The following is a 22,173-nucleotide window of genomic DNA, read 5'->3' on the forward strand; positions in this document are numbered from 1 at the left end:
GGTCGACATACCGACGCGGGTCGACATACCGACGCGGGTCGACATACCGACGTTGGTCGACATACCGACGCGGGTCGACGCGGGTCGACATACCGACGCGGGTCGATTTATTATGGAACGTTGTGTGATCTGCGATGATTTGCTCTCTCGTAGTTGATGTAGGCGGATGGTGGTGTTTGCCAACACTAGATTGGCAATGGCCAGTTCCTGTTCAAGGTGAACAGACGTTGCCAAAAAGCCACAGGAAGTCATCTGGCAGTTCTGTAGAAAATATGCAAGAATATGATGCCATTGGCTTGGTTCTTTTTTTTTATATATTTTTTTTCATACTGTACTGTCATACTGGACACAGTAACATCGACTGTATTACATGTACTTCACAGCACTATACCTATTTGTTTTGTTCACTGAGGAGCGTAGGACTACATCGTATTGTACTGTGATGCAGAATGATGTGCAACAATTGCATAGGTACAGTCTAGTGTAGAACGTTGAAGACCTACCTGTTCTCCAGTCTAAAATGTTCGTGTTATGGAGGCTACCGTGTAGCGACTCAGGTTGGGATGGACTCTCCGCCTTCCTCATCGTCAGGTTGGGCTGGACTCTCCGCCTCCCTCATCGTCAGGCTGGGCTGGACTCTCCACCTCCCTCATCGTCAGGTTGGGATGGACTCTCCGCCTTCCTCATCGTCAGGTTGGGCTGGACTCTCCGCCTCCCTCATCGTCAGGTTGGGCTGGACTCTCCGCCTCCCTCATCGTCAGGTTGGGATGGACTCTCCGCCTCCCTCATCGTCAGGTTGGGATGGACTCTCCGCCTCCCTCATCGTCAGGTTGGGATGGACTCTCCGCCTCCCTCATCGTCAGGTTGGGATGGACTCTCCGCCTCCCTCATCGTCAGGTTGGGATGGACTCTCCGCCTCCCTCATCGTCAGGTTGGGATGGACTCTCCGCCTCCCTCATCGTCAGGCTGGGCTGGACTCTCCGCCTCCCTCATCGTCAGGCTGGGATGGACTCTCCGCCTCCCTCATCGTCAGGCTGGGATGGACTCTCCGCCTCCCTCATCGTCAGGCTGGGGTGGACTCTCCGCCTCCCTCATCGTCAGGTTGGGCTGGACTCTCCGCCTCCCTCATCGTCAGGTTGGGATGGACTCTCCGCCTCCCTCATCGTCAGGTTGGGATGGACTCTCCGCCTCCCTCATCGTCAGGTTGGGATGGACTCTCCGCCTCCCTCATCGTCAGGTTGGGATGGACTCTCCGCCTCCCTCATCGTCAGGTTGGGATGGACTCTCTGCCTCCCTCATCGTCAGGTTGGGCTGGACTCTCCGCCTCCCTCATCGTCAGGCTGGGATGGACTCTCCGCCTCCCTCATCGTCAGGCTGGGATGGACTCTCCGCCTCCCTCATCGTCAGGCTAGGGTGGACTCTCCGCCTCCCTCATCGTCAGGCTGGGGTGGGCTCTCCGCCTCCCTCATCGTCAGGTTGGGGTGGGCTCTCCGCCTCCCTCATCGTCAGGTTGGGGTGGGCTCTCCGCCTCCCTCATCGTCAGGCTGGGGTGGGCTCTCCGCCTCCCTCATCGTCAGGCTGGGGTGGGCTCTCCGCCTCCCTCATCGTCAGGTTGGGGTGGGCTCTCCGCCTCCCTCATTGTCAGGTTGGGATGGACTCTCCGCCTCCCTCATCGTCAGGTTGGGATGGACTCTCCGCCTCCCTCATCGTCAGGCTGGGCTGGACTCTCCGCCTCCCTCATCGTCAGGCTGGGATGGACTCTCCGCCTCCCTCATCGTCAGGCTGGGGTGGACTCTCCGCCTCCCTCATCGTCAGGTTGGGCTGGACTCTCCGCCTCCCTCATCGTCAGGCTGGGGTGGACTCTCCGCCTCCCTCATCGTCAGGCTGGGGTGGGCTCTCCGCCTCCCTCATCGTCAGGCTGGGGTGGACTCTCCGCCTCCCTCATCGTCAGGCTGGGGTGGACTCTCCGCCTCCCTCATCGTCAGGCTGGGGTGGGCTCTCCGCCTCCCTCATCGTCAGGCTGGGGTGGGCTCTCCGCCTCCCTCATCGTCAGGTTGGGGTGGGCTCTCCGCCTCCCTCATCGTCAGGCTGGGGTGGGCTCTCCGCCTCCCTCATCGTCAGGCTGGGGTGGACTCTCCGCCTCCCTCATCGTCAGGCTGGGGTGGACTCTCCGCCTCCCTCATCGTCAGGCTGGGGTGGACTCTCCGCCTCCCTCATCGTCAGGCTGGGGTGGACTCTCCGCCTCCCTCATCGTCAGGCTGGGATGGGCTCTCCGCCTCCCTCATCGTCAGGCTGTGATTTATTTATGTGATTTATGACATGGTCCACCAAAGTGGCTCTCTGTTCCTCTTCCTCTCTCTCGCTCTCACTGCTTGGAAAGTTCTCTCAAAAGAGGTGAGTTTACCTGAGGTCTATTTGCAGTGCTAAGGCTCAGACTGATTGGTGTTCAATTACTGTAGAAGTGTTTTTGTGGGTGTTTTTGTGGGTGTGTGTGTTGCCAATTTCAGGTACGTTTTGCATTTTGAATTGAAGCGTTTTCCCAATGATTGCAAGAGATTTCATTCTTGAACGAAGTGTCTAATTGTAAGAAACGAATGTGCAGTGTGTTGCAGAATTGCAAAGCAAAGTGCAAAGCAGAAAATGTTTGTACTTTTGGTGCCTTTTTTTGTTTTACGACATGGTTACAAAAGTGTTCGTGCTTTTATCTAAGCATTAAACTTTCAGTGTGTAAACAATTGGCAAAAACTGTAAGGGTGACGTCATTGAGGAAGGGAAACGGAGCATAACAGAGATTGTAGGCTGTGTTATTATTGGCGGACGACCTAGCATTACGCAGTGCTGCTTTTGGGGGGGGGGGGGGGGGCAAGGCCTTGAAGGCTACAATTTCCAAGGTATTTCAAGCAGCGTTGGTATTCGCTTTACACCTGTAAAACCCACGCATGTGAGTGGGTGTGTACTTTGCTTATTCATCAGATGGGAGCGCAGTGTATGGGTGAGTCTGAGCATGTCCTGGTAGAATGGATTACTGGCATGTGGAATGCAGTCCGAGTACTACTGAGCCCTACCGTTCACAGAGCGGCTACAGTTGTCCTTACCTCCACTCAGGGCGTGACAGACCGAACAGGCAAACAGCAGGAATTTCCTCCAAGTTTATTGACGTTACAGTACTTCACTATGTGGTCAACAAAGACAGTCTGATACTGTGAGGCTGAGTTTGTATCGTAGTCAACAAAGACAGTCTGATACTGTGAGGCTGAGTTTGTATCGTAGTCAACAAAGACAGTCTGATACTGTGAGGCTGAGTTTGTATCGTAGTCAACAAAGACAGTCTGATACTGTGAGGCTGAGTTTGTATCGTAGTCAACAAAGACCGTCTGATACTGTGAGGCTGAGTTTGTATCGTAGTCAACAAAGACAGTCTGATACTGTGAGGCTGAGTTTGTATCGTAGTCAACAAAGACAGTCTGATACTGTGAGGCTGAGTTTGTATCGTAGTCAACAAAGACCGTCTGATACTGTGAGGCTGAGTTTGTATCGTAGTCAACAAAGACAGTCTGATACTGTGAGGCTGAGTTTGTATCGTAGTCAACAAAGACAGTCTGATACCCCGAGTAGAGGTCGACCGATTATGATTTTTCAACGCCGATACCGATTTATTGGAGGACCCAAAAAAAAAGCCGATACCAATTAATCGGGCAATTTTTATTTATTTATATATTTATTTGCAATGACAATTACAACAATACTGAATGAACAATGAACACTTAACTTAATATAATACATCAATAAAATTAATTTAGTCTCAAATAAATAATGAAACATTTTTCAATTTGGTTTAAATAATGCAAAAACAAAGGGTTTGAGAAGAAAGTAAAAGTGCAATATGTGCCATGTAAAAAAAGCTAAAGTTTATGTTTCTTGCTCAACATGAAAGTTAGTGGTTCCTTTTAACATGAGTCTTCAATATTCCCAGGTAAGAAGTTTTAGGTTGTAGTTATTATAGGACTATTTCTCTCTATACCATTTGTATTTCATGTACCTTTGACTATTGGATATTCTAATAGGTACTTTAGTATTGCCAGCCTAATCTCGGGAGTTGGCTTGAAGTCATAAACATCGCAATGCTTGAAGCATTGCGAAGAGTTGCTGTCAAACGCAGTAAAGTGCTGTTTGAATGAATGCTTACGAGCCTGTTGCTGCCTACCATCGTTCAGTCAGACTGCTCTATCAAATCATAGACTTAATTATATTATAATTAACACAGAAATACAAGCCTTAGGTCATTAATATGGTCAAATATGGAAACTAATTTCAAAACGTTTATTCTTTCAGTGAAATACGGAACCGTTCCGTATTTTATCTAACGGGTGGCATCCCTAAGTCCAAATATTGCTGTTACATTGTAGAACCTTCAATGTCATGTCATAATTACGTAAAATTCTGGCAAATTAGTTTGCAACGAGCCAGGCGGCCCAAACTGTTGCATATACCGTGACTCTGCGTGCAATGAACGCAAGAGAAGTGACACAATTTCCTTAGTTTAATATTGCCTGCTAACTTGAATTTCTTAACTAAATATGCAGGTTTAAAAAATAAACTTCTGTGTATTGATTTTAATAAAGGCATTGATGTTTATGGTTAGGTACAGTCATGCTACGATTGTGCTTTTTTTCACAAATGCGCTTTTGTTAAATCATCCCCCGTTTGGTGAAGTTGTCTGTCTTTGTTAGGAAGAAATAGTCTTCACACAGTTCGCAACGAGCCAGGTGGCCCAAACTACTGAATATACCCTGACTCTGTTGCACAGAACACAAGAGAAGTGACACAATTTCCCTAGTTAAAAGAAATTCATGTTAGCAGGCAATATTAACTAAATATGCAGGTTTAAAAATATATACTTGTGTATTGATTTTAAGAAAGGCGTTGATGTTTATGGGTAGGTACACATTGGTGAAACGACAGTGCTTTTTTCGCGAATGCGCTTGTTAAATCACCCGTTTGGAGTAGGCTGTGATTCAATGATAAATTAACAGGCACCGCATCGATTATATGCAACGGAGGACAAGCTAGATAAACTCGTAACATCTTCAACCATGTGTAGTTAACTAGGGATTATGTTAAGATTGATTGTTTTTTATAAGATAAGTTTAATGCTAGCTAGCACCTTACCGTGGCACCTTGCTGCACTCGCATAACAGGTAGTCAGCCTGCCACGCAGTCTCCTCGTGGAGTGCAATGTAATCGGCCACGCAGTCTCCTCGTGGAGTGCAATGTAATCGGCCATGATCGGTGTCCAAAACAAATGCCGATTACGGATTATGAAATCGGCCGGCCATTCCGATTAATCGGTCGACCTCGAACTGTGATACTGAGTGTATCATAGTCAACAAAAACGGCCTCACGGTATCAGTCATTTTCTTCTTCCAGGTCCTTTCTTCCCCACTAAGTCTCTGTACCCTGACCCCTTAACCCCTGACACCTTACCCCATCTTGGAACAAGGAAACCATTGCTCTCTAAATGTTTTTGTTTGTCTTTTTCAGGACACTGATAGCTCATACCAAATCTCTGGATGTCACTCGACCGGTCACGTTTATCACCGCCAGTAACTTTGCCAGGGACAAGGGGGTGAGACTTCACTGTGTTTCTCTTGTTATGTTTATGAAGGATTATTCACAGAACTATGGCTTTCTCAATTTGCTAAGTCCTCGATTCCTCTCCTTCTCCAAACTTTTTGAAAAAGGTCAGAGGGGGAATTGTGGACCTCTTCCAAGACGTTTTCAGGGTAGAGGATATATGAGGAATCGAGGAAAGACTAACTGAAAAAGAGCCTTTGACTGTGCTTGATGCCAAAATATATATATATAGCAATTTCTTTTTGAAGGCATACCTATGCCCTGATTCAATCATCCTGGCTCGCTGAGGTGTGACTCCCTGCTGCAGATAACTCTATAAGAGGAATGGTTTTACTGCATGTCTGTTCCACTCAGACTTACCAGGCATAGTTTATCAGTGACTAAACTAAGCACAGTTATGACTAACATGCCATACACTACTATGGCAATTCAATGCCAATATATAGATATCTATATATATATATATATATATATATATATATATATCATAACAAGGACTGCAACACTGAACCAGTAGTTATATTTCTTCTCACATTGAAAACAGTCTATACATAGGCTCCATTTACATTATGAACATTTACAATGGCAATTCAATACCAATAAAATTGTAGTTGAACACCGTAACACTGTGTCGTTGCCCCCCCCCACAAGGCTCCCTATGTGGATGTGATATGTGTGAACAGTTACTTCTCCTGGTACAGTGACCCAGGTCACCCGGAGGTCATCCCCTACCAGCTCAACACCCAGTTTGAGAACTGGTACAGGAAGTACCAGAAACCCATCATCCAGAGTGAATACGGAGCTGATGTGGTTCCGGGAATGCACACGGTGAGTGTTCCAGAACTACTTTGTTGTTCTATGTTCCGTGTCATGTTCTCCACAGGTCACAAACAGACATTTAAAAAAAAATTTTTGTCAAAAGTAAACAGACCTGTGCTTGTTAAGATTTCAAGGTCTCTCTTTGAGGCGAACAATAGTCTGGATACCATTTTGTCAAACGTGCTTGAAAAAAAGACCTCTGTCAAGCACCTACCTAGGCTTGAACACTGGTTAAGTGGTTGAGCTTGAATGATCAATGGAAATAAAATTAAAAAATTTACAGGATCCTCCCATGATGTTCACTGAGGAATACCAGAAAATCGTGTTAAAAAACTACCATGACGTGTTCGACCAGAAGAGGAAGGAGTATGTCATTGGAGAACTCATCTGGAACTTTGCTGACTTCATGACGGCACAAAGTAAGGAAGAATTCCTGAAAACCTGAAGGACTTGGAATAGATTGATAGTGTCGTTATGACAACCGTTCTTGCAACAACCTACCATTGAAGCTGGTTGTCATGACTTTGCTTGTTTAGCTAATATTATTGTCTTGGACTTTTTATTCTTTCTTTTTTCTTCTTCTTCTTCTTTACTCAAGGGGCTCGATTCAATCCGTATCGCAGAAGTTCAGCGCTATAGCGCAATTTTTAAATTGATAGGCAATGTTCCAGCGTTGGCAGAGACTGAGTTCATGGTGAACTGCGTACAGTATGGCGGCTCAACCGTATTACTGCGATGAACTTCCGCCGTACGGATTGAATGGAGCCTAGAGTAAGGGGAAAGACGGCAGTAGTACGAGGAGTTAGTCGTGTGTCGGTGGGGTAGGAGTTAGTGGTGTAGCGGTAGGAGTTAGTGGTGTAGCTAGCGGTAGGAGTTAGTGGTGTAGCTAGCGGTAGGAGTTAGTGGTGTAGCTAGCGGTAGGAGTTAGTGGTGTAGCTAGCGGTAGGAGTTAGTGGTGTAGCTAGCGGTAGGAGTTAGTGGTGTAGCTAGCGGTAGGAGTTAGTGGTGTAGCTAGCGGTAGGAGTTAGTGGTGTAGCTAGCGGTAGGAGCTAGCGGTAGGAGTTAGTGGTGTAGGAGCTAGCGGTAGGAGTTAGTGGTGTAGGAGCTAGCGGTAGGAGTTAGTGGTGTAGGAGCTAGCGGTAGGAGTTAGTGGTGTAGGAGCTAGCGGTAGGAGTTAGTGGTGTAGGAGCTAGCGGTAGGAGTTAGTGGTGTAGGAGCTAGCGGTAGGAGTTAGTGGTGTAGGAGCTAGCGGTAGGAGTTAGTGGTGTAGGAGCTAGCGGTAGGAGTTAGTGGTGTAGGAGCTAGCGGTAGGAGTTAGTGGTGTAGGAGCTAGCGGTAGGAGTTAGTGGTGTAGGAGCTAGCGGTAGGAGTTAGTGGTGTAGGAGCTAGCGGTAGGAGTTAGTGGTGTAGGAGCTAGCGGTAGGAGTTAGTGGTGTAGGAGCTAGCGGTAGGAGTTAGTGGTGTAGGAGCTAGCGGTAGGAGTTAGTGGTGTAGGAGCTAGCGGTAGGAGTTAGTGGTGTAGGAGCTAGCGGTAGGAGTTAGTGGTGTAGGAGCTAGCGGTAGGAGTTAGTGGTGTAGGAGCTAGCGGTAGGAGTTAGTGGTGTAGGAGCTAGCGGTAGGAGTTAGTGGTGTAGGAGCTAGCGGTAGGAGTTAGTGGTGTAGGAGCTAGCGGTAGGAGTTAGTGGTGTAGGAGTTAGTGGTGTAGGAGCTAGCGGTAGGAGTTAGTGGTGTAGGAGCTAGTAGTGTAGGGGTGGTGGTGTAGGAGTTAGTAGGGGTGGAAGTTAGTAGTGTAGGAGTTAGTAGTATGGGGGTGGGGTAAGGGATAGTAGGGTAGGAGTTAGTAATGTAGGGGTGGGAGTTAGTAGTGTAGGCGTTAGTAGTGTAGGGGTGGGAGTTAGTAGTGTAGGAGTTAGTAATGTAAGGGTGGGAGTTAGTAGTGTAGGCGTTAGTAGTGTAGGAGTTAGTAATGTAAGGGTGGGAGTTAGTAGTGTAGGGGTGGGGTGGGGTAGGGGTTAGTAGTGTAGGAGTTGGGGTAGGAGTTAGTAGTGTGGGGTGGGAGTTAGTAGTGTAGGGGTTAGTAGTGTTGGGGTTAGTAGTGTAGGGGTGGGAGTTAGTAGTGTAGGGTGGGAGTAAGTAGTGTAGGGGTGGTAGTGTAGGAGTTAGTAGTGTAGGGGTGGTTTATTAGTTAGTAGTGTAGGGGTAGGCGTTAGTAGTTTAGGGGTCAGTAGTGTAGGAGTGGAAGTTAGTAGTGTAGGAGTTAGTAGTGTAGGAGTTAGTGTAGGGGAAGGAGTTAGTAGTGTGGGGGTGGTTTAGGAGTTAGTAGTGTAGGGGTGGTTTAGGAGTTAGTAGTGTAGGGGTGGTTTATTAGTTAGTAGTGTAGGGGTGGGAGTTAGTAGGGTAGGAGTTAGTAGTGTAGGGGTGGGAGCTAGTAGGGTAGGAGTTAGTAGTGTAGGAGTTAGTAGTGTAGGGGTGGGAGCTAGTAGGGTAGGAGTTAGTAGGGTAGGGGTCAGTAGTGTAGGAGTGGAAGTTAGTAGTGTAGGAGTTAGTAATATAGGGGTGGGAGTTAGTAGTGTAGGGGTGGGGTAGGGGTTAGTAGTGTAGGAGTTAGTGTAGGGGAAGGAGTTAGTAGTGTGGGGGTGGTTTAGGAGTTAGTAGTGTGGGGGTGGTTTAGGAGTTAGTAGTGTAGGGGTGGTTTGGGAGTTAGTAGTGTAGGGGTGGTTTAGGAGTTAGTAGTTTAGGAGTTAGTAGTGTAGGGGTGGGAGTTAGTAGAGTAGGGGTGGGAGTTAGTAGAGTAGGGGTGGGAGTTAGTAGAGTAGGGGTGGGAGTTAGTAGAGTAGGGGTGGGAGTTAGTAGTGTAGGGGTGGTTTAGGAGTTAGTAGTGTAGGGGTGGTTTAGGAGTTAGTAGTGTAGGGGTGGGAGTTAGTAGAGTAGGGTAGGAGTTAGTAGTGTAGGGGTGGAAGTTAGTAGTGTAGGAGTAGAAGTTAGTGGAGTAGAAGTTAGTAGTGTAGGAGTTAGTGTATGGATAGGAGTTAGTAGTGTAGGGATAGGAGTTAGTAGTGTGGGGGTGGTTTAGGAGTTAGTAGTGTAGGGGTGGTTTAGGAGTTAGTAGTGTAGGGGTGGGATTTAGTAGTGTAGGGGTGGTTTAGGAGTTAGTAGTGTGGGAGTTAGTTGTGTAGGGTAGGAGTTAGTAGTGTAGGGGGAGTTAGTAGTGTAGGGGTGGTTTAGGAGTTAGTAGTGTAGGGGTGGGAGTTAGTAGTGTAGGGGTGGGAGTTAGTAGAGTAGGGTAGGAGTTAGTAGTGTAGGGGTGGAAGTTAGTAGTGTAGGAGTAGAAGTTAGTAGTGTAGGAGTTAGTGTATGGATAGGAGTTAGTAGTGTAGGAGTTAGTGTAGGGATAGGAGTTAGTAGTGTGGGGGTGGTTTAGGAGTTAGTAGTGTAGGGGTGGTTTAGGAGTTAGTAGTGTAGGGGTGGGATTTAGTAGTGTAGGGGTGGTTTAGGAGTTAGTAGTGTAGGGGCGAGTTAGTAGTGTGGGAGTTAGTTGTGTGGGGTAGGAGTTAGTAGTGTAGGGGGGGAGTTAGTAGTGTAGGGGTCAGTAGTGTAGGAGTTAGTAGTGTAGGAGTTAGTAGTGTAGGAGTTAGTAGTGTGGGAGTTAGTACTGTAGGAGTTAGTAGTGTAGGGGTGGGAGTTAGTGGTGTAGGAGTTAGTAGTGTAGGGGTGGTTTAGGAGTTAGTAGTGTAGGGGGAGTTAGTAGTGTGGGAGTTAGTTGTGTAGGGTAGGAGTTAGTAGTGTAGGGGGGGAGTTAGTAGTGTAGGGGTCAGTAGTGTAGGGGTCAGTAGTGTAGGAGTTAGTAGTGTAGGAGTTAGTAGTGTGGGAGTTAGTACTGTGGGAGTTAGTACTGTAGGAGTTAGTAGTGTAGGAGTTAGTAGTGTGGTGGTGGGGTAGTGGTAGGAGTTAGTAATGTAGGAGTTAGTAGTGTGGGAGTTAGTAGGGTAGGAGTTAGTAGGGTAGGAGTTAGTAGTGTAGGAGATAGTAGTGTAGGGGGGGAGTTAGTACTGTAGGAGTTAGTACTGTAGGAGTTAGTACTGTGGGAGTTAGTAGTGTGGGAGTTAGTAGTGTGGGAGTTAGTAGTGTGGGAGTTAGTAGTGTGGGAGTTAGTAGTGTGGGAGTTAGTACTGTAGGAGTTAGTAGTGTGGGAGTTAGTACTGTAGGAGTTAGTAGTGTGGTGGTGGTAGGAGTTAGTACTGTGGGAGTTAGTAGTGTGGGAGTTAGTAGTGTAGGGGGGAGTTAGTAGTGTAGGAATTAGTAGTGTAGGAGTTAGTAGTGTAGGGGGGGAGTTAGTAGTGTAGGAGTTAGTACTGTAGGAGTTAGTAGTGTGGTGGTGGGGTAGTAGTAGGAGTTAGTAATGTAGGAGTTAGTAATGTAGGAGTTAGTAATGTAGGAGTTAGTAGTGTGGCGGTTGGGTAGTAGTAGGAGTTGAAACTAGGCCAGTTCTTGAAAAGGTGCTGATATTGATGTGAATTATATTTAAAGCCCCCAGTGGTTGGTAAGCTCGGAGTCAGCAGGAATGGGTATGGCACACAAGGAGGGTTTACACCAGGAATAATCAACTAGATACAGCCGCGGGCCGATTTCTTTCTTGAGCGGATGGTCAGGGGACCTGAACATAATTACAAAATCATTTGTACACTTTAAAATGACCGCAAGAAGCCCAAACATTTAGACTAAAATATAATAATTTCATACCTTGCTTACATTTTGTGTATGATTACATCTCTCTACCATGCGTGGGATTACATCAGAACAGATTTCTAAAATGAAAATCTCTTGGAGCTGATTTGCTGATGTTTTTACTAGGGCCGGGATGATACCAGTATCTTGGCAAGGAAACAAAACACAAGATAAAATATGAATCGAAACACGAAGCCGATTTTTCACTTCTTCTTTAAGGAAAACAAACCATCATTATGATGTCATCCAGAGTCACATTTAATTCTTTTCCAAGCTATAGCACACCACATTTTATATACAGCAGTTTTTTAAAGGTCAGCCTTTGGTTTGCTTCGTGTTTTTAATATTTGCCACGGGGTAAAAAAAAAACATTACAATACTGGTATTGTCCTGGCCCTAGTTTTTAGTATTTTATGTCCCCCAAAAAATGTAATAATGAATTTTAAGAAATTCCAAAAGCTTCATAAGTAAGTGATCAATACCAAGCCATTTCGACGTACTAAAAGACCTGTAGGCCTATGCTAGTAATTGTTGATTGATGTCCCATTTGCTTTATGAGCTTGCAAAGTTAACAGTTTGATCTTCTTGATAAACCCAAACTCTTTGGAGCTGCCTATTTATTTATGGAAATCCTCTCTCCTTACAATTTGATGTTTGTTCAGGACCCGAGCCAATAGCTGTACAGCAAATCAACAATCTGTAAGCTAGCTCAGTGGTTTTCAAACTGTTTGACCTGCGGGAAGAAGAAGAAACTGTGGGTCAAAAGAGAAGAAGAAGAAACTGTGGGTCAAAAGAGAAGAAGAAGAAACGGTGGGTCAAAAGAGAAGAAGAAGAAACTGTGGGTCAAAAGAGGAGAAGAAGAAACTGTGGGTCAAAAGAGAAGAAGAAGAAACTGTGGGTCAAAAGAGAAGAAGAAGAAACCGTGGGTCAAAAGAGAAGAAGAAGAAACCGTGGGTCAAAAGAGAAGAAGAAGAAACTGTGGGTCAAAAGAGAAGAAGAAACTGTGGGTCAAAAGAGAAGAAGAAGAAACTGTGGGTCAAAAGAGAAGAAGAAGAAACTGTGGGTCAAAAGAGAAGAAGAAGAAACTGTGGGTCAAAAGAGGAGAAGAAGAAACTGTGGGTCAAAAGAGGAGAAGAAGAAACTGTGGGTCAAAAGAGAAGAAGAAGAAACTGTGGGTCAAAAGAGGAGAAGAAGAAACTGTGGGTCAAAAGAGGAGAAGAAGAAACTGTGGGTCAAAAGAGGAGAAGAAGAAACTGTGGGTCAAAAGAGGAGAAGAAGAAACTGTGGGTCAAAAGAGAAGAAGAAGAAACTGTGGGTCAAAAGAGAAGAAGAAGAAACTGTGGGTCAAAAGAGAAGAAGAAGAAGCTGTGGGTCAAAAGAGAAGAAGAAGAAACTGTGGGTCAAAAGAGAAGAAGAAGCTGCCCGAATGGAACCTGTCATTACAGCCATAAACGGCAAAGCATTTTCAAAACTTAAAATGCAGGTGTAAAACAATTTATTTCTGTTTTTTTTTTTTGTTGTTGTTGAAAGTCATTCATGTTAGCAGCCAATATCACTTCTCTGGAGTCCAGAGCAATCAGAATCGCACGGCCTGCAGAATCGCACCGCCTGCAGAATCGCACCGCCTGCAGAATCGCACCGCCTGCAGAATCGCACCGCCTGCAGAATCGCACGGCCTGCAGAATCGCACCGCCTGCAGAATCGCACCGCCTGCAGAATCGCACCGCCTGCAGAATCGCACGGCCTGCAGAGCCTGCATCTATGCAGTGGAGGTTGCAGGATTAGATGGACAGCATGGTCTGTCTGCACATTATCACTTTGGACAGCCTGGTCTCGTAGATGTAACAGTACGGGACACTCAAATTAGTATGATATGTTTGGTATGGTCAGTGCTGTAAAGTACTTAAGTAATAATACTTTAAAGTACTACTTAAGTAGTTGTTTTGGTGGTATCTGTACTTTACTATTAATATTTTTGATTACTTTTGCTTTACTACTTTTTACTCCATACATATTTCCCCTGACACCCAAAAGTACTCGTTATATATTGAATGCTTAGCAGGACAGGAAAATGGTCCCATTTACACACGTATCAACAGAACATCCCTGTTCTACTGCCTCTGATCTGGTAGACTCACTAAACACACATTTTGTTTGTAGATTACGTCTGTGTGTTGTGCCCCTGGCTATCCATAAATTTAAGAAAAACAAACTGCCATCCTGGTTTGGCATTTTTAAATTATTTGTACTTTTGAGACATAAGTATATTTTTAGAACAAAATATTTTGACTTTTAGTCAAGTAGTATTTTACTGGGTGACTCTCACTTTTACTTGAGTCATTTTCTATTAAGCTGTCTTTACTTTTACTTTAAGTATGACAGTTGGGTACTTTTTCCACCTTCATGAAACTAAGCCTACATTTTGAATGCCACCGCTGAAGCTTCAAGGCATCTTCCCAATTAAGTAGCCTAAGTTTCGTTGTTTGGCTAGCTCTTCCAATGCATTGTGGGAAAATGTGCATTGAATTCTACTAGATGAAGAGCTGAAATGAGGAACATCCTGACATTTTATTAAACCATAGATGATTTTTAAAAAAATGTTGTACTATTATAAACATTCTGTTTTCGCATACTGACAATGCGTCACGTCAAATTGTATTTGTCACATGCGCCAAATACAACAGGTATTTGTATATGTCTTACAGGGAAATGCTAACTTACAAGCCCTTAACCATAACACTGTATTCAGGACAACAAGTGAATTGCTTTGTCACGTTTTTTTGCAGTTTTACTTTAGTGCCTTGTTGCAAACAGAGTGCATGTTTTGTAATATTTTTATTCTGTACAGGCTTCCTCCTTTTCACTCTGTCATTTAGGTTAGTATTGTGGAGTAACTACAATGTGGTTGATCCATCCGCAGTTTCCTCCTATCACAGCCATTGAACTCTATTTTAAAGTCACCATCGGGCCTCATGGTGACATTCCTGAGCGGTTTCCTTCCTCTCCGGCAACTGAGTTAGGAAGGACGTCCGTGTGTATTGATGCACCATCCAAAGTGCAATTAATAACTTCACCATGCGCAAAGGGAAATTCTATGTTTAATTTGATCTACCAATAGGTGCCCCCCTTCCCAGTCTCTCTGTGGTGGAATCTGTGTGTTTGGAATTCACTGCTCGACTAAGTGACGTTACAGATAATTGTATCTGTGGGGTACAGAGATGAGTCAATGCAACTTATTAAGCACAGTTTTACCCCTGAACTTATTTCAGCTTGCGATAACAAAGGGGTTAAATACTTTATTGACTCGAGACACGTCAGCTTTTCATTTTTTAAATTAGTTTTGAGAGAGAGGGGGGAAAAATGAAAAACATAATTCCGCTTTGACATTATGGGGTATTATGTGTGGGCCAGTGACGTCAAATCTCAATGTAATCCATTTGAAGTGCAAGGTTGTAACACAACAGTGTGGACAAAGGGGTGTGAATACTTCCTGAAGGCACTGTGTGCTCCAGTCATGTGACTCGAGTGAGTCTACACCTCTGGAATTTGGTGGTGAGGAATTTGACGATGGTTCGCTTGTTTGCTTCCCGGGGCGGCAGGTGGTTAGAGTGTTGGACCATTAACCGAAAGGTTGCTAGATCGAATCGTAGAGCTGACAAGGTAAAAGATCTGTCGTACTGCCCCCTGAACAAGGCAGTTAACCCACTGTTCCTAGGCCGTCATTATAAATAAGAATTTGTTCTTAACTGACTTGTCTTGTTAAATGAAAAAATAGCTTGTATTCTGTACAGATCTATAGTTTTATCTATACTTTGACGGTTGAAACAAAGCACTCTGGGAAATGAACATGTGTCTCTCTCACTCTCTCTGCAGCGGTGGCCCGTGTTGTGGGCAACAAGAAGGGAATCTTCAGCCGGCAGAGGCAGCCCAAAGCTGGGGCCTTCCTCCTGAGGGAGAGGTACTGGAGGCTGGCCAATGAGACGGGCCTGCTGCCCACCTGGTCCAGGTACCCCTGCTACCTGGCTACATATCCCTGACACACCTGGGTCGTATTCATTAGCGCAGAACCCTGCACATTATAACAAAACATTTCTAAACGCTTTGCAACCCAAAAACAAATAATTTCTTATTTGATGAGTCCAGGTAGTCCTCTGTTTTTTTCCGTGTTGTGTCTTAACACCAACCTGTATGACGCAGACTGCGTGACGACTAGAACACACAATTACCAGAAACAACGGGATCAATGGCTGCGTTTACACAAAAGCAGCTCAATTCTGATATTTGTTTCACTAATTGGTCAAACGACCAGATCTGATTTAGTGGAAGAATGATCAGAATTGGTGTGCCTGTGGAAACGCACCTATTCCTGTGCGTCCCTCTTCGCTGACGCCTGGCAGATCTTACAACGCCTGGGGGTAGCTATTTTACCTATCCGCTTAACCACGTATGTTATAGCAATGTCAATAGGTGGATTTGATTATGCGGAGCTGCAGGTCAACGGTCTATGGCGCGTGACGTGAACGATCAAAATCAGTAAGAAGGAGTGTCGTCCTCAAATCAAATCAGTAAGGAGGAGTGTCCTTCTCAAATCAAATCAGTAAGGAGGAGTGTCCTTCTCAAATCAAATCAGTAAGAAGGAGTGTCCTTCTCAAATCAAATCAGTAAGAAGGAGTGTCCTTCTCAAATCAAATCAGTAAGAAGGAGTGTCCTTCTCAAATCAAATCAGTAAGGAGGAGTGTCCTTCTCAAATCAAATCAGTAAGGAGGAGTGTCCTTCTCAAATCAAATCAGTAAGGAGGAGTGTCCTTCTCAAATCAAATCAGTAAGAAGGAGTGTCCTTCTCAAATCAAATCAGTAAGAAGGAGTGTCCTTCTCAAATCAAATCAGTAAGAAGGAGTGTCCTTCTCAAATCAAATCAGTAAGGAGGAGTGTCCTTCTCAAATCAAATCAGTAAGGAGGAGTGTCCTTCTCAAATCAAATCAGTAAGGAGGAGTGTCCTTCTCAAATCAAATCAGTAAGAAGGAGTGTCCTTCTCAAATCAAATCAGTAAGGAGTGTCCTTCTCAAATCAAATCAGTAAGAAGGAGTGTCCTTCTCAAATCAAATCAGTAAGGAGGAGTGTCCTTCTCAAATCAAATCAGTAAGAAGGAGTGTCCTTCTCAAATCAAATCAGTAAGAAGGAGTGTCCTTCTCAAATCAAATCAGTAAGAAGGAGTGTCCTTCTCAAATCAAATCAGTAAGGAGGAGTGTCCTTCTCAAATCAAATCAGTAAGGAGGAGTGTTCTTCTCAAATCAAATCAGTAAGGAGGAGTGTCCTTCTCAAATCAAATCAGTAAGAAGGAGTGTCCTTCTCAAATCAAATCAGTAAGAAGGAGTGTCCTTCTCAAATCAAATCAGTAAGAAGGAGTGTCCTTCTCAAATCAAATCAGTAAGGAGGAGTGTCCTTCTCAAATCAAATCAGTAAGGAGGAGTGTCCTTCTCAAATCAAATCAGTAAGGAGGAGTGTCCTTCTCAAATCAAATCAGTAAGGAGGAGTGTCCTTCTCAAATCAAATCAGTAAGGAGGAGTGTCCTTCTCAAATCAAATCAGTAAGGAGTGTCCTTCTCAAATCAAATCAGTAAGGAGGAGTGTCCTTCTCAAATCAAATCAGTAAGAAGGAGTGTCCTTCTCAAATCAAATCAGTAAGAAGGAGTGTCCTTCTCAAATCAAATCAGTAAGAAGGAGTGTCCTTCTCAAATCAGTAAGAAGGAGTGTCCTTCTCAAATCAAATCAGTAAGAAGGAGTGTCCTTCTCAAATCAAACGGTCATCTGCGCTGTTCGGTCATGTTAACTTTTCATTCGGAAGGCAGATCGTTTATTTTTTTTAAAATCAAAAGCAATCACTTTTGCATGTGAAAACACAGAATTCCTACTCATTACTCCCATGTCTTTAATCTTTAACCTGTTCCAAAACAAATGCAATCAACACGCCTACCCGGGCCAGATGAATCAAATGCCCTCATTTGAGACAGTCGATGACTTGGTACACAACCATTGGTTACCACCTCTGTCTTGCCTCTTTTTTTTTTTTGTAATTCAGGGGATCAACCAGTTATATACATGAATGTGAATCATGATGCTTTTCAGTGTAAATAAATGGGAATGTGATGTATGAAAGAAAGAATATGCATTTTTATTTTTTTACTCTTGTCGTTTTTATTTGTATTCATTTGAGGACTTTATTCAGTCTGAATCGCTGAATCAGATTGTGTGATAGACATGTCAAGGACTAATGCAGCGTTTAGCGTAGACATACAGAAAGTATTCAGACCCCCGTGACTTTTTCCACATTTTGTTACGTTACAGCCTGATTCTAAAATGGACTATCTCGTCTTCTCACCTCCCCCTCCCCTCATCAATTTACACACACTATCCCGTAATGACAAAACAAAACCCGGTTTTTAGAAACCTTTTGTTGAAGCACCTTAGGCAGCGATTACAGCCTCGAGTCGTCTTTGGTAACTCTAGGCTGTAATCCGCTCGCCCACAAGCTTTGGCAGACGTATTTGAGTTTCGGCAAGCTAGCTCGGTTTAACTCCATTTATTTTTGACGTGTCTGAGCCGCGAGTTGAGGACCAATGAAATCCGATACCCTCCATCTCACAAAGATTAGGTCATCCCCTTCATTTGAGCAAGATGACGACTGTTTAAAATTTAGGCGGACGAGCAATATCCACTGTTGTAGTTCGGATGAAACCTGAGCTGGAATGTGAAGATAGCTGGCTAGCTTTAGAAAACCCTGAGTAGATTTAGCTTAGTAGTATACCCCCCTCTGGTGTAATTTAGTTCCTAACGTCCTAGATGATGAACTGTAGAGATTCTTCAATATAGCCCTTGGGTAATTACACTTTTTTAAAGAATAAAACCTTATACCGTGCTAACTAGAGGTCGACCGATTATGATTTACACCGATTTAATCGGGCCTTTTTTGTTGTTGTAATAATGACAATTAAACAATACTAAATGAATACATCAATAAAAATCCATTTTGCCTCATAAATATTGCAAAAACAAAGTGTTGGAGAAGAAAGTAAAAGTGCAATATGTGCCATGTAAGAAAGCTAACGTTTCAGTTCCTTACTCAGAACACGAGAACCTATGAAAGCTGGTGGTTCCTTTTAACATGAGTCTTAAATATTCCCAGGTGAGAAGTTTTAGGTTGTAGTTATAGGACTATTTCTCTCTATAGCATTTGTATTTCATTTACCTTTGACTATTGGATGTTCTTATAGGCACTTTAGTATTTCCAGTGTAACAGTATAGCTTCCGTCCCTCTCCTCGCTCCTCCCTGGGCTCGAACCAGGAACACATCGACAACAGCCACCCTCGAAGCAGCGTTACCCATGCAGAGCAAGGGGAACAACTACTCCTAGTCTCAGAGCGAGTGACGAGCCTGCTGGTGCCTACCATCGTTCAGTCAGACTGCTCTATCAAATCATAATTATAATAAACACAGAAATACAAGCCATTAATATGGTCAAATCCGGAAACAATACATTTATTCTTTCAGTAAAATACGGAACCGTTCCATATTTTATCTAACAGCCTTCACAACCTTCACAACCTTCAATGTCATGTCATAATTACGTACAATTCTGGCAAATTAGGCGGCCCAAACTGTTGCATTGACACTGCGTGCAATGAACATTTACATTTAAGTCATTTAGCAGACGCTCTTATCCAGAGCGACTTACAACGCAAGAGAAATGACAGGTTTTCAGTTACATATTTTGTGTAATAATAAAGAGTGAGATGCTACAAGAAGAGGCACAAAGGTCACTTCAGATGGAATGTTTTTAATGGTAGACCATTTCCACATGACCAATGACCCCCCCATTTACAATGTTCACTGTTAATGTCAACTTTCGCAACAGTTTTCTCACAAGGTAAAGCAAATAGTGGATTTCATTCGATTCGTTTCTCTGTACCCATTCAATCGTACCATTCACGTAATACCTTTTTTCCATGTATGAAAATATAGCATTTGTCAACTTATTTGTCAAATACAGAAACAAACCTACAGTATTCCTCCCACAAACAAACTGACCCATGGACAATCCCTCGTTCTGAACAAACTGACCCATGGACAATCCCTCGTTCTGAACAAACTGACCCATGGACAATCCCTCGTTCTGAACAAACTGACCCATGGACAATCCCTCGTTCTGAACAAACTGACCCATGGACAATCCCTCGTTCTGAACAAACTGACCCATGGACAATCCCTCGTTCTGAAATAACCCAGAAATGTTAAGTCTATACAGCTAAGATGTAGCGATCAATGGAGAGCCCATTCATACAAAAATAAGTAGAGAAATACAAAATGATTTCACTTGTCACAGAGAAAGAACTTTACAATCTTGTAATTCAGACAAAAAAAAACAAAAAAAAATGTATATAGCAGAAACAAGTGACCTCTAACTCGAATGACAGAAATTAAAATATGAACATTTATTGAAAATAAAGTAGACAATGACCGTTTAAATACAAGACAGGGCTTTTCGGTGAGTCATTATTTTTTTTACCTCTCACGTGGGTTTATTCATTACAGAAACCGTTTCAAGAACCAAAGCGGGGAGGGATCTATCTGAATTTGTCCAATAGAAACTTGTTTGCGCTTTCCGTTTTTGAAAAAAAAAAGGTTTTAGCAAAAGAATCTGCATGTTTACACCCCTGGTCTCTGATCAGTTAGTGCTCTTACCAACGCCATGGCCGAGCCATGACATTTCCTTTTAAAGTTGGCACGACGGCAGAAACAGACTGGCACCCAGGCGATCTACAGAGTGCTGTGGGGGGGGGGGGGTCCAATTTAACTGCGAAAGGCCCAGTGATCCAACAGAAGGCATTTGTTGATGCAGGTTCTAAATCTAGGGACATTTTTAAAGAATGACTTCCTGAACACGTTCTCACGTGGTTTATTCATTTACAGAAACCGTTTTAAGAACCAAATGGACGTGGATTAAAATGAGTCGAGGGCATTATACATTTATCTGTATTTCTGTTGATTTTGATTAATACGTGTTTTATCTTCTAATTTGACTTGAATAAAAAATCAAAACATTTTTTAAATGTGTTGACTCCTTATCCAGCAGGTTAGCGACAGGAACACATTCAGCAAGCTTCTTTTAAGGACTTTTGACGTGTGTGACTTAAAGCCAAACACTCCACCCGTACCTCTCTGGAACAAGTAACTTTGGGACTATTATTACACCTGTTTAAGTTTGTTGCTCCAACGTTAGGACCTATATGAATGCTGCCAACATGGGCTCTGTGAGTAACCCCTTAGGAAAGTCTATAGTGTACAACCAGACTCTGGGAGTTGGAGGTTTAGACCTTGTCATCATGCACAAAATGGAGGTTTAGACCTGGTCATCATGCACAAAATGGAGGTTTACACCTGGTCATCATGCACAAAATGGAGGTTTAGACCTTGTCATCATGCACAAAATGGAGGTTTAGACCTTGTCATCATGAACAAAATGGAGGTTTAGACCTGGTCATCCTGCACAAAATGGAGGTTTAGACCTGGTCATCATGCACAAAATGGAGGTTTAGACCTGGTCATCATGCACAAAATGGAGGTTTAGACCTGGTCATCATGAACAAAATGGAGGTTTAGACCTTGTCATCATGCGTCCCAAAGAGCTCAGGTGTTCTACTGCTAAAATTCGGGTTGCAACAGGCCATACCAGTATTCTTGTGTCAAATACCTTGTGCAGCGCTAGTGAGTGAGTTACAATGCAAACCATGTGTAACCCATAAGTACCTCATATTCCATCATGCGTGTACAACTAATGACCTAGCATGGTTTAACAGGAAGCAGTCATCGGCCATAAGGAAACAATGGCAATTTCCTAATAAAGGAGCCAACTGGTGTAAAAAAAAAAGAAAGTGACTGTTGAGTGCCCATCTAAAACAGTATCAATGAGATTGTTCAACGTGAGCCAGGGGATGTTCCACTGTCCATGAATGTGAATAGTAACTTACACATCAGGTTTGAAGGGCTTCAACCTGATCTGTCGGCTATTCTGCTTCGCGATGATCCAACCTGCCTTGGGTTGTATCACACACTTTGGCCAATACTAAGAGGTTTCCTTCCCCAAAAACTGTAGCTACAGTGCTGTTGTTCCACAGAGAGAGACTGAACCTTACTACTTTTTTTTTTTTTAAATCGACAACCTTAACCTAGAAAAATGCCTAACTGAATGGCTGGCCTACTACTACCACCCTTGAGCTGACAGACGATCACTGTTTGGCAGCCTGTGCTACCGTATCATTGCGCTATACACAAGGGGTGAGAGAGACACCAATGGCCTGAAGTATACAATTTAGTAAATAGAAAACAAAAAAAAGCAATGGGTTTGTAACAATGGTGAGACAATGAGAAAAAAATAAGTGAAACATTTACATATACCCCTCCACGTCTCATTTACATATCACCCTCCACCCAATAAAGGGAATTCACGTCTCATTTACATATCACCCTCCACCCAATAAAGGGAATTCACGTCTCATTTACATATCACCCTCCACCCAATAAAGGGAATTCATGTCTCATTTACATATACCCCTCCACCCAATAAAGGGAATTCACGTCTCATTTACATATACCCCTCCACCCAATAAAGTGAATTCACGTCTCATTTACATATCCCCCTCCACCCAACCCAATAAAGGGAATGCACATCTCATTTACATATACCCCTCCACCCAACCAAATAAAGGGAATTCACGTCTCATTTACATATCCCCCTCCACCCAACCAAATAAAGGGAATGCACATCTCATTTACATATCCCCCTCCACCCAACCAAATAAAGGGAATTCACGTCTCATTTACATATCCCCCTCCACCCAACCAAATAAAGGGAATGCACATCTCATTTACATATCCCCCTCCACCCAACCCAATAAAGGGAATTCACTTCTCTTTCAGGCACATAAGTCTACATGGATCC

The 22,173-nt window shown here is 43.9% G+C and overlaps 2 protein-coding genes across 2 annotated transcripts in view; one reads left to right on the plus strand and one right to left on the minus strand.

The window, feature by feature from the left end:
- Window positions 1-17,339, plus strand: part of LOC115136236 (beta-glucuronidase-like) — a 28,909-nt gene extending 11,570 nt beyond the window's left edge. Inside the window, exons 9-12 of the mRNA XM_029671816.2 lie at window positions 5,542-5,626; window positions 6,286-6,462; window positions 6,737-6,872; window positions 15,052-17,339. Of these exons, the coding sequence (XP_029527676.1) occupies window positions 5,542-5,626; window positions 6,286-6,462; window positions 6,737-6,872; window positions 15,052-15,215 (562 nt within the window). The 3' untranslated portion in view covers window positions 15,216-17,339. The remainder of the gene's footprint in view (window positions 1-5,541; window positions 5,627-6,285; window positions 6,463-6,736; window positions 6,873-15,051) is intronic.
- Window positions 17,030-22,173, minus strand: part of LOC115136237 (vitamin K epoxide reductase complex subunit 1-like protein 1) — a 25,117-nt gene continuing 19,973 nt past the window's right edge. The window contains exon 3 of the mRNA XM_029671817.2: window positions 17,030-22,173. This exon is cut by the window's right edge and continues 1,853 nt beyond it. The gene's annotated coding sequence lies outside the window, so the exon portion shown is untranslated.

The sequence above is a fragment of the Oncorhynchus nerka genome, linkage group LG10 (assembly GCF_034236695.1).
Source record: "Oncorhynchus nerka isolate Pitt River linkage group LG10, Oner_Uvic_2.0, whole genome shotgun sequence".
NCBI classification, from domain to species: domain Eukaryota; kingdom Metazoa; phylum Chordata; class Actinopteri; order Salmoniformes; family Salmonidae; genus Oncorhynchus; species Oncorhynchus nerka.